At 45.0% G+C, this 11423-nt stretch overlaps 1 protein-coding gene across 3 annotated transcripts in view; it reads left to right on the top strand.

The window, feature by feature from the left end:
• The window catches only part of LOC140186655 (uncharacterized protein C3orf20-like), a 144129-nt gene that overhangs the window by 103105 nt on the left and 29601 nt on the right, over positions 1 to 11423 (top strand). For 2 of the 3 annotated variants that reach the window (XM_072241061.1, XM_072241060.1), the window contains one exon: positions 447 to 563. In XM_072241061.1, the coding sequence (XP_072097162.1) occupies positions 447 to 563 (117 nt within the window). Of the gene's footprint in view, positions 1 to 446; positions 564 to 1047; positions 1128 to 11423 lie in introns of those variants that run through there. The other variant, XM_072241062.1, reaches the window with a different exon arrangement.

Raw genomic sequence — 11423 nt, 5'->3', positions numbered from 1 at the left:
TCTCTCTGCCACTCCATCTCTCTGTCTGTCACTCACACTCCCTGTCACTCACTCTCTCTCTCTGTCATTCACACACTCCCTCTCTCTCTCTCTCTTCATTCACGATATCTCTCTCTGCCACTCCATCTCTCTCTCTCTTCATTCACACTCTCTCTCTCTCTGTCACTCTGTCTCTCTGTCTTTCTCTGTCTTGCTCTCCCTCTGTCTCTCTCACTCCCACTGCATCTGAATTTCTATTAAACTTACCTTGCCAACCAACTTCTCTTTCCTTGGCTTTGTTTGTTCCTTGTATATCTAAGGCTCTTGACTTTTTGAAGATGTTATTTAAATGCAGATTGCCGGATAATAACAAAACCATTCCAGAAAAACCACCCCTTTGACAGACAAATTGCTTTGAGATGATGTTACATACAATGAGTCTAATAGCATTTCCTGTTTGCAATCAGAGCCGACTGGATTCATTCAGAATATTGAAGTATGATATCAACACCGCAAGTGACCACACAGGTCAAGGATCTGCTCTGCTCGTTGAGCGACACAACGTAACTCCCGGCATGTTCCTGGTAAGAAAGGAAATCTTGGATGAGGGAATTACAAGAATGAATGTGTCATGAACTTCAAAATGCCCTAACCAATTATTGTAAGTGAGGTTAACTTGAAGTGCAAGTTCTGCTGGAAATATCCCTCAATAGTTTCAGTGTGTGATGAAGTGCGGGGACGATCGCCTGGGGGTCAGTATTACAACTCTGCCTTCCTACATCAAATGGAAAATGTATAGCTTCTTTGTGAGCAGTTAGGTGAATCTCTGCCATTGGAGATTTCCCCACCAGCCCGACTGCATCTGGTCATTGTGAAAGTGGAATTACACTGCAGGTCACAGGAGCCAGCCAAACACGCACACTTGTACCAGTTGTCCAACTGTGGCGGCTGCGGCCTGAACTAAGATTGCTTTTCTTAATAATTTTAAAGTAAGATTTATTTATAAAAATGCATACACAAGGAATATACGTAAGAGAAAGTGCATGACTTTTTTTTTAATGTTCATAGGGATGTTTGGTCCTGACCGTCTTGGTTCTGTCGTGTGAACATAGAGCACACTCTTGCCATCCATGAGGCCTCGTTTGGGAGAAACAAATATCTCAGTGTTTTAGAAGCTGACAGGGCTTCTAAGTCCCTCATCTTGTGGGATTAAGACCTTAGGGTGTGTTCCCTTGCATTGAGCACATCTCAACCTGCTCCATGGAGGGGACCCCGGCTCAGAATCTTATCAGGGGTTGGGGATTCCAAGGCTTGTCAGCTCTTCACCTCACATCCATCCCCCCCACCATCAACTGCAGGCAGAGAAGGTTTTGCAGGCCTTTCAGGAGTTGACACGATTAACTTTCTTCTTGTCTTGCTTTTTGAGCCGTTCTGAAACTGAAGAATTTCTTGATGTTCTCCTTGGGTACTTTGCACCAGTGAATCGGAGAGTCAAATTGGGGCTTCACAGTTCTTCAACCTACATAGTGCCTCTTTAGTTCCTGAATGTTCTCCAGGGCCTGTATCTACCACATCCACCAGCCTGCCTTTGGGTTCTCCTGTAGGCCCAAAGGAGAACACTAGTATGACATCAATGGATCTGACCATGACTAGCTCTGATACAAAGATTGAGACTATTTGAGACGGAAGTGAGCTGTTCAGCTCTCAGCCAGGTGGATCACAGTTTTACACCTTTAACCATTTCCATCAGTAGTCTGGATTTACTGTCCAGTCTGCTGTTGGCACTGCTGGATCGTCTGATTGGAGTCTCTGGCCAGAATGACCAACCGGGACACCACTAGCAGCGATGGGAGCTGCTAGGAAACAGCCAGCCACTCACTCAGCACGTGAGGCAGAGTGGAGTATTATGTAAATTGGTAAGTTGGTTTATTATTGTCACGTGTACCGAGGTGCAGTGAAAATCTTGTCTGGCGTACCGTTCATACTGATCCCGTCATTACATTCACTGAGGTAGTACAAGGGAAAGGAAAACAGAATGGAGATTAAAGTGTTACAATCACAGAGAAGGTCCAGTGCATGTGGAGAGTAAGGTGCAAGGTCACCACAAGGTCAATTTTGAGATCAAGCATCCCTACACCTGCTACAAGGAGACGCCCAACAACCATCCTTTGTCTTTGGTGACTGAGAAGTTGCCCCCCCCCCCCACAGCAGGATATCCAGACCAGAATTGTGATGGCTATTTTGACCTGACCACACTGGCAGCCCATGGAACCAGCAACACATCTACCTCATACGGGGTCAAAGGTACAGCAGTCCAACCTCTCGCAAAGATATTTTCACCCACCTTGACAGTGACGAGGTTCGTTTGAAGGCAGCAGCACGTGGCACTGTGTTTTCCAGGCTGCATGTGTTAGGCAATGTGAATTTCACATCCATAGCTTTGTTAAAGTTCAAGGAAGTGCAGTGAGGTCAGTAGTTACGTCTGGAGTCAGCAGCCAATTCCTCAGAGACTTGATAGGAATCTGTTTTTAGTCATGCTGATGTGGGGGTGGTAAGGGGGGGTAGTGGTGAAAGGAATGTTGTCCAAAATAACATAGAACATTACAGCACAGTACAGACCCTTTAGCTGACATTGTTGGGTTGACCTTTTAACGCTACTCTAAGATCAATCTAACCCTTTCCTCCTATTTAGCCCTTCATTTTTCTGTCATCCATGTGCCTACCTAAGAGTTTCTTAAATGCTCCTAATGTATCTGCCTCTACCATCACCCCGGCAGGTCATTCCACACACCCACTCTCTGTGTAAAAAAAAATACCCCTGAAATTCCCCCCTATACCTTCCTCCAATCACCTTAAAATTGTACCCCACTCAATCCACTCCTCTTATCACCTTGTACACTTTTCCTTGTAAGACATCTCTCTAATCCAGGCAGCATCCTGGTAGGTCTCCTCAGCATCCTTTTAAAACTTGCACTATAATGAAGCAACCAGAACTGTACATACTATCTGTGTTGTTTGAACTTGTGTGTGTTTCCAAAAAGGTATCTGTGTTTATATAAAACCTACACACCTGTATAAAACAGGATGACTGGCTTTCAGTTTCAATAAAACATTCTCACAGCACCAGGTTCGGTGGATTAGATAAGGGGATAAAAAGCCTGGCTTTACACACAAGCATCTCCAGTTTCCCACAGGGTACTGACAGGAATCCAGCTACAGCTTTTCTTCTGAAAAGGAGAAACCCCTCCCAGATCATAGTGCAGTTCACCCTGGCAGGCCCAGGCTGCCCATTGTTCCTGTTGAATCCCACGACCTGGACACGGGCCATTGGAAAGATTCCAAGATAAAGAATATTCAAACTGTGTGAGGGAGTCTGACCTCTCCTGGATCAGCCCACGTATAGCCCCGCTGGGAACTGAAGGCTACAAACGTTTTTGTTTTATAGATATTTAGAACTTTTGCTTTAATGGAAACTTTTGCTCTCAATGAGAGGAAATGAAGTTTGTTCTGAGAATGAAACACATTTCTACCTTGGCACCATTCTCAAGGCTCATCTCTCCTCTACCCTAAAACTGTGTTTTCCAGTTTGCTGCATTATTCATCATTCTTGACTTTTCCTCTATCATCCTATGGTTGTGTAAAATTCTATGGGAACACAGGTGTAAAGGAGGCATGATCAGCACTTTGAGTCAGTAGCAAGGGAGGCAAAATGCAATGTTCGCATTCATTTTGAGAGGACTAGAATATAAAGGCAAGGATCTGATGCCGAGGCTTTATAAGGCATTGGTCAGACTACATCTGGAGTATTGTGAGCAATATTGGGCCCTTATCTAAGAAATGGTGTGCTGATACTGGAAATGGTTCAAAGGAGGTTCCCAAGAATGATATTCGGAATGAAAAGGTTAATATACGTGGATCTTGCTAAAAATTTAAAAGATTAAGGGGGGAATCTCATTGCTAGCTATTGAATATTGAAAGGCCTAGATAGGGTGGACGTGGAGAGAATGTTTCCTATAGTGAGGTAGTCTAGGACCAGAGGACACAGCATCAGAATAGAAGGATATTCCTTTATAGCAGTGATGAGGAGGAATTTCTTTAGCCAGAGTGTGGTGAATCTGTGGTATTCATTGCTACAGATAGCTGTGAAGGTCAGATCATTTGGGTATATTTAAAGCATGGTTTGATAACTTCTTGTTTAGTCAGGGTGTCAAAGTTATGAGAAATGGGGAGAATGGGGTTGAGACAGATAATAAATCAGCCATGATGGAATGGTGGAGCAGACTTGATTGTCCAAATGGCCTAATTGCACTGCATGCCGTAGGGTTCTACAACGTTTCCCTCTAGAACTGCACAGAACATTCAGCCTGTGTGGGAGCAGTGGAGAGAAAACATGCTGCCCGCCTATCTGTATTTTCTCTAATTTAATAAAGCACTCAATTAGTCCAGATTACTGTTTATGCCCCAGAGGCCATTTCCACAGGTCTGTGAGGTCAGAAGTCAGCCTGAGCATAAGATAGAGGGACTAATGTAATTCAGAGAAAGCAATGCAGTAAATAGGGGAGGAGGGAGACTGGGCAATGCTTTCATCAGCAGTAGGTAAGACTACAGATGTAATGGGTTTTCTAAAGGAAAGCAAGGTGAGAGAGTAGAGAAGGACAAGGTGAGGAAGGAGGGCAGGAGAGATTATATGACCAGAGTTGGTTTATCAGAGGATTGGTCTGCCAGCTGGTCTGTAAGAGGATTGGTCTGTCAGAGATGGAGGACAGGAGAAATGAGATGACAAGAGAGTTGAGGATAGTTTGCAGATTATTGGTTATGCTGGAAATCTGGGAAACATTTGATTTAGTCTTGGGCTAGTCAGCATGTGGGAAGTGACAGAGATGGTTAAAATTTCAAATTGGAGATCTTTTCATCTGAACTGGGGGAAAAAACCTTGGCACACTGAACACAAATACTTCTCCAATCCACATCAGTAAGACTGTTGCAGAAACAAATGATACGATTAGACCATATCCTTCTTACATTTAACACAGTCCAGTCTGTATTGGAGATTACACTGGGATTCAGCTACTTAACATCATATATTCAAAGTAAGATCTTCAGACCATCTCTCCTCAACTTTCACACTCTCTCTGTGCTGGTAAATATATCTTTATGTGTTGTTAGAAGCAGGATCTCATTTTAAGCAGTGTGGTTTGTGGGGAGGACAGTGTCACAGTGAAGCAGCTGGTTCATTATGGCCAACTACTGCTGTGCTCAGCACAACTATCTCCTGCCATATGTGAAGATCAGCTTCTTGCTTTGGGTTTGGCAGTTGTTCAGCTGGTACGCGAGCACTGCCTCAGCTCGCTACTGAGAAAAACAAGTTTCAAATGACAACCCTGCACATGTGTTTCCGTATAGTCAGAACTGCGTATGTATGTGCAGTTAACATACATACAGTGTTCTGCAGAGGTCAGCAAACAGCACAGATCCAGAGAGTTGAACTGACCTGATCCATTCATACTGTGCAATATGGTTAGTTTCTTAATGTAACCCTTTCACCCTCTCAACGCAAAGTTAGCGTAAAAAACTCAGTACCTTTAACAGGTTAACACAGGCAGAGTTGTGAGTCTTTGGAATGCACTTTCTCAAATGGAGGTGGGAACAGAGTTTTTGAATACTTTTTAAGGTCGTGGTTCCGGGAGTGTTGAAAAACCAGGCTGAAATGTTACCCAGGCTGACAAGAATGTAGAACCAAGGCTAGCGTTAGATCAGATAGGATTTTATTGAATGGTAGAGCAGGATTGAGGGGCTGGGTGACCTCTTCCTGCTAAATGTATCTGATTATGGTCAGCAGTACTGAACAGCAGTTCAGTGAAGCTGTACTTGTGTCTCTGTACTTGGGTACTCATGAACAAAATTCACGGATAGTATGTTGTTTCCTGGGTGCCGGGGTCAGGACATCTCAGATCTAGTTCAAAGTATTCTTAAGTGGGAGGCTGAACAGGCAGAGGTTGTAATCCACTTCGATACCAATGGCATGGGTAGGAAGGGTGACATGGTCCTGCAGAGTGAGTTCAGGGAGTTAGTTGCTAAGTTAAAGGACAGGACCTGCGGGGTTGTGATCTCTGAATTTGCTACATGTACCATGTGGATGTGAGGCCAGAAACAGGAAGATAATACAGTTTAACATGTGGCTAAGGAGATGGTGCAGGAAGATAATACAGTTTAACTTGTGGCTAAGGAGATGGTGCAGGAAGATAATACAGTTTAACTTGTGGCTAAGGAGATGGTGCAGGAAGCAGGGCTTCAGATTTTTGGGTCATTGGGCTTCCAGGGAAGTTGGGACCCGCACAGAAAGGACGGTTTGCACCTGAAATGGAGAGGGACTAATGTCCTTCTGGGAAGGTTTGATAGCAGGGGTGGGGGAGGGTTTAAACTGGAGTTGCAGGAGGATGGGAAATAGACCATCAGAACCGATGGTGGAGTGGTTGTGGGGAAAGATGTTGTTAAGTCTACATAGAAGAACTGGAATCGAAAGGTTGAGCGTGGTGGGACTAACGTTCTGTGTTGTGTATTGTTGTGTCTGTGCACAACTACATATCGATTAAGCAAAAACATGCACACGGGAGATAGCTTTAACTGGTGTATTCACATTGCAGTGAGAGGGAGAGAACAAAGCACATGCGCAGACAACAGATCAATACGTAGCACTAAGGGGGGGATCATTGCTCTAAAAAGTAATAGATCCATACATTACACTTCCTCCCCTAGATTAATGCAATATAAAACTGTCTAGGTACAAAACATTCAACTTCCCTTTCACAAACCATATTCAAATAAACATACTTTCACGATAACAATCCATAACTAACTTCACAGTGCTAAAGGGTCAGTCTTTTGGGTGGGGCTCTGTTTCTTTCAGGATAGCGCCTCTGGACCTGTGGAGTGGAATCAGGTCTCGGTTTCCGGTGTCACATTGCTGTTAGTGACATCATCACTGAGAGGTAAGTCTGGTGACTGTAACGTGTCTGTCTTGTTGGATGCAGCGAACTCAGGTGTGATCTTCAGTTGAACATCCAGTGTCTGGTCCACCTGACGTTTCCATGTCTGATCTCCAACACCGACCGTGTACATCAGTGGTCCAGTTCTTGTAGCTATCCTATCGGGTGTCCACTTGTCTTCTCGGTTATCACACGCTGGGAGTTCCTGTTCAACCTCGAAGCTCCTTGCTGCTTCACTTGGCAACTGGCTGAACTGTTTATTCTGCACTTCCCCCTGGAGGTCTGGTTTCAGGGGGTCTATGCAAGATCACAGATTCCTGTTCATGAACAGCATTGCAGGTGTTTGATTTGTCTTCACAAACAGAGTTCCAATACACAAAAAGGAAGATGTCCACCTTGTGCTGTAGAGAAGTGCCCTCCATATCCATCGCTTTAACGCACTATATGAAGGTTTGGATAAACCTTTCAACTAATCTATTCATTGCTGGGTGATGAGGAGCTGACTTGAAATGTCTGATGCCATTTTTCTTCATGAACAATTGGAATTCTTCTGACATGTATTGTGGTTCATTGTCACTCACAATTTGTTCTGATAAGCCATTTTTTGGTGAAGATCGTCCTCAAGGTGGGGAGAGTCCTTGCTGAGATGGTTGACTTCATTGGTATAACCTGCAGCCACTTCAAATGAGCATCTGCAGCAATCAGAAACATGGAGTCCATGAATGGAGGCCTGTGGTTAGTGGTGTGCTGCTGGGATTGGTGCTGGATCTGTTGTTATTTGTCATCTATATCAGTGATCTGGATGATAATGTGGTTAACTGGATCAGCAAACTTGTGGATTACACCTGAACTAGATGCATAGTGGACAGTGAATAAGTCTATCAAAGCTTGCAGCAGGATGTAGACCAGATGAAAAAATGGACTGAAAATGGCAGATGGAATGTAATGGAGACAAGTGTGAGGTGTTGCGCTTTGGGAGGATCAACCAATGTAGGTCTCACACATTGAGCAGTAGGATACTGCAGAGTGCAATAGTTCAGAGGGATCTGGGAAGACAGATCCTTAATTCCTTGAGAGTGGAGTCTCAGCAAGATAGAAACGTAAACAACAGGAATTCTGCAGGTGCTGGAAATTCAAGCAACACACATCAAAGTTGCTGCAGATGCTGCCTGGCCTGCTGCGTTCACCAGCAACTTTGAAGATAGAAACGTAGAGAGCCTTTGGCATATTGGCTTTCATAAATCAAAGTATTGAGTACAGGAGTTCAGATGTTATGTTGAAGTTGTACAAGACATTGGTGAAGCCTAATATGGGATCTTGTTTTGGTCACCTACCTACAAGAAAGATATCAATAAGATTGAAAGAGTACAGAAACATTTTACAAGGATGTTGCCAAGATTTGATCACCTGAGTTATAGGGAAGAATTCAATAAGTTAGGGCTTTATTCCCTAGAGTGTAGGAGAATGAGGGGAGATTTGATGGAGGTGTATAAAATTATGAAGGGTATAGAAAGGGTAAATGCAAGCAGGCTTTTTCCACTGACGTTGAGTGGGTGAGATTAAAACTAGAGCTCATGGGTTAAGAGTGAGAGGTGAAATGTTTAAAGGGAACATGAGTGGGAACTTCCTCACTCAGAGGATGAGGGAGGGGGATGGAGGGCTATGTCTGGGTTCAGGTCGATGGGAATAGCTGAACATGGACTAGATGGGACAAAGGCCTGAGCTGTTTCTGTACCCTATGATTCTATAACTTTATGACTTGCGTGCAGTGCTTGTGTGCAGACTTTGTCCGAGCCTTTCGGCATAAGTAGGTCGATGAATATGTACTTTTACATGAGTATGAATTTTTTAATGTCTGTAAATAGGTTACTTGGTTGCACAGATGTCAGTGTGTGTACGTGAGTGAGTGCTTGTGTAGAGGATTGTGTTTGTCTGTTGACTGTAATGGTGTTCTGCTTAGACCTCCTGCAGTTAATCGTAACGATGCCCTCCTGTTGAAGGGTTGCCCATCCTGGTGACCTTAATGCTGTCAATGTAGGTATCTGCTATCACCAATCTGATGACTAGGCCATGGGATTTCTCCTGGTACAAGTAGCCAGAACTTCTAGGTCCCTGGCACTGTTCCATATGCTTCATTGCTGATTTGTACTAATGGCACATGCAACTTGTGTGGGTTAAGAGGAGAAGGGTTCTGTTGCCCATCATTATAACCCGAATTATTTACTTGAGCAATTATTTAGAGATCCAGGCCCTTCCAGCCAACGAGCCTACACTGCCCCATTATGCCCATATGAACAATTAACCTACTAACCCGTATATCTTTGGAATGTTGGAGGAATCCGGAGGAAACCCACACAGTGATGGGAAGAATGTACAAACTCCTTACAGACGGTGGTGGAAATTGAACCCCCACTGTAATAGCGCTGTGCTAACCACTACAGTACTGTTCCACTTGTTCTTATTCCTGTGCTTATGCCATAACTTGCTGCACCCCTTCCAACCTCGTCTGACAAGCAGAGGAGAGCTTCACTTGTTAACCATCCCTTGCATTCATCGTGTTTACTTTGTTGCTTCTGGCTCTGCAGCCGTTCCGTTCCCTGTTGTACCTACATCCACTGAATGTGAGCTACAGCAAAGTCTAAGGCTGCAGAACCAAGTCTGAGAGCCCTGGAGAGGTCAGTTTAATCGGTTTCTGCTGTCGTCATGTGAAAACACGCATTGATCAGTTCTGGTGCTTCAAACTTTTCAAGGTATTTTTGGGTGGCGCAGTAGCACAGCAGTTTGCGTAATGCTATTACAGCACCAGCAAACCAGGTTCAAATCCTGCCAGTGTCTGCAAGGAGTTTGTATGTTCTCCCCTTCAACACGTGGGTTCCTCCAGCTGCTTCGGTTTCCTCCCACACTCCAAAGGCATACAGTTAGTGTGTTGATTGGTCACATGGTGTTATTGGTCAGTGGGGGTTGATTGGTCACATGGTGTTATTGGTCAGTGGGGGTTGATTGGTCACATGGTGTTATTGGACGGTGGGGGTTGATTGGTCACATGGTGTTATTGGTTGGTGGGTGTTAATTGGTCACATGGTGTTATTGGTCCGTGGGGGTTGATTGGTCACATGGTGTTATTGGTCGGTGGGGGTTGATTGGTCACATGGTGTTATTAGACGGTGGGGGTTGATTGGTCACAAGGTGTTGTTGGACGGTATGGATTGATTGGGCTGGAAAGACCTGTTATCATGCTGCATCTCTTTTTTTTTGGCGTGTGCCTGTGTGCATGTGAGTCTGTGCATGTGCGTGCACGTCTGTGCGTTTGTGCGTGCGTGCATCCGTGTGTGCATCTGTGATGATGTCTTTTTTATGGCTTTTTTTTTACAAGGTGCGGATCGAGAGAGAGAGACTGTGTGGCGCGTCACTCTTCACACAGACATTTTCGCAGTATTTTTCCCTTTTATTTTACGAGGTCGAGTTGCGATCTCAACAGTCAACCCGGCACGGATGGAAAGCGTACTCGGGAGCGGACCCGACTGGTTTCGAACCGGGGAACCTCTGCTCCCGCGTCTGTTGCCGACATCATTGCACCACCAGCCGGCCCACCGTGCTGTATCTCTAAATCAAAAAAAATTTAAAAATCTGTAGCAGTGAAGATACAAAGTCTTTGTATTCCCAGCCCAGAACAGCCCATATGCTTGGCAGAATCAAGCTGTAAATGAATTGGATGGGTAAGAAAACCGTGATGTGCCTGTGAAGGAGTTGTACCCTTTACAAGCTCTGACACTTATGCGTGCTGTACTCTCAGTTAAAAGTCAAGTTCACCATCACCCTCGCCACTGCCTCCCCCGCACTACAGCCTGCAGATAGGCACGTATCACGGCATGCCAATCGTTATCATGCACACAACCACACTCCACCTGCTACTACTACCGCCCACTGGCACAAGCGGCTGCCAACAATGCCGGCTGCCACTGCAAGCTTCCCAAAACGTAGGCGAGTGTGCGGCCACAGCTCTTTCTGTTCCCAGCACACACATACACCTCTTCATGAGAAAGCACAGTACCCTCTAAATGGCAGGTGGCAAAAGACCAAACGAAGACCTCTTGTGGCTCCTGTGACTACTTCATTCATAGCCAGTCCCCAGCTACCCCTGACACTGCCGCAGGAAATGGACTTTATGTGGAATGGGTTATCGTGGGGTCACTCCCTCTGCTGAGAGCTTCAGACACACTAGCTGAGCCACGAACGCCACCAGGAACCTTGTGCCAAACCCAAGTGGCAGGTCCAGGAGTTGTGACCCAGTGATCGAAGACCTGTGTCTGCAAGTGTGTATGTGTGAGAGGGAGGGAAGAAAGAGGCTGGTTTTGATGCTGTTGTTGTTAGAAATATAGAAAGATAGAAAACCTACAGCACAATACAGGCCCTTCGGCCCGCAAAGCTGTGCCGAACATGTCCTTACTTTAGAAATTC

This window comes from Mobula birostris, chromosome 23 (assembly GCF_030028105.1).
Source record: "Mobula birostris isolate sMobBir1 chromosome 23, sMobBir1.hap1, whole genome shotgun sequence".
Taxonomy (NCBI): domain Eukaryota; kingdom Metazoa; phylum Chordata; class Chondrichthyes; order Myliobatiformes; family Myliobatidae; genus Mobula; species Mobula birostris.
The sequence above is the reverse complement of the archived record's forward strand: the minus strand, read 5'-3'. Positions and strand labels throughout refer to the sequence as shown.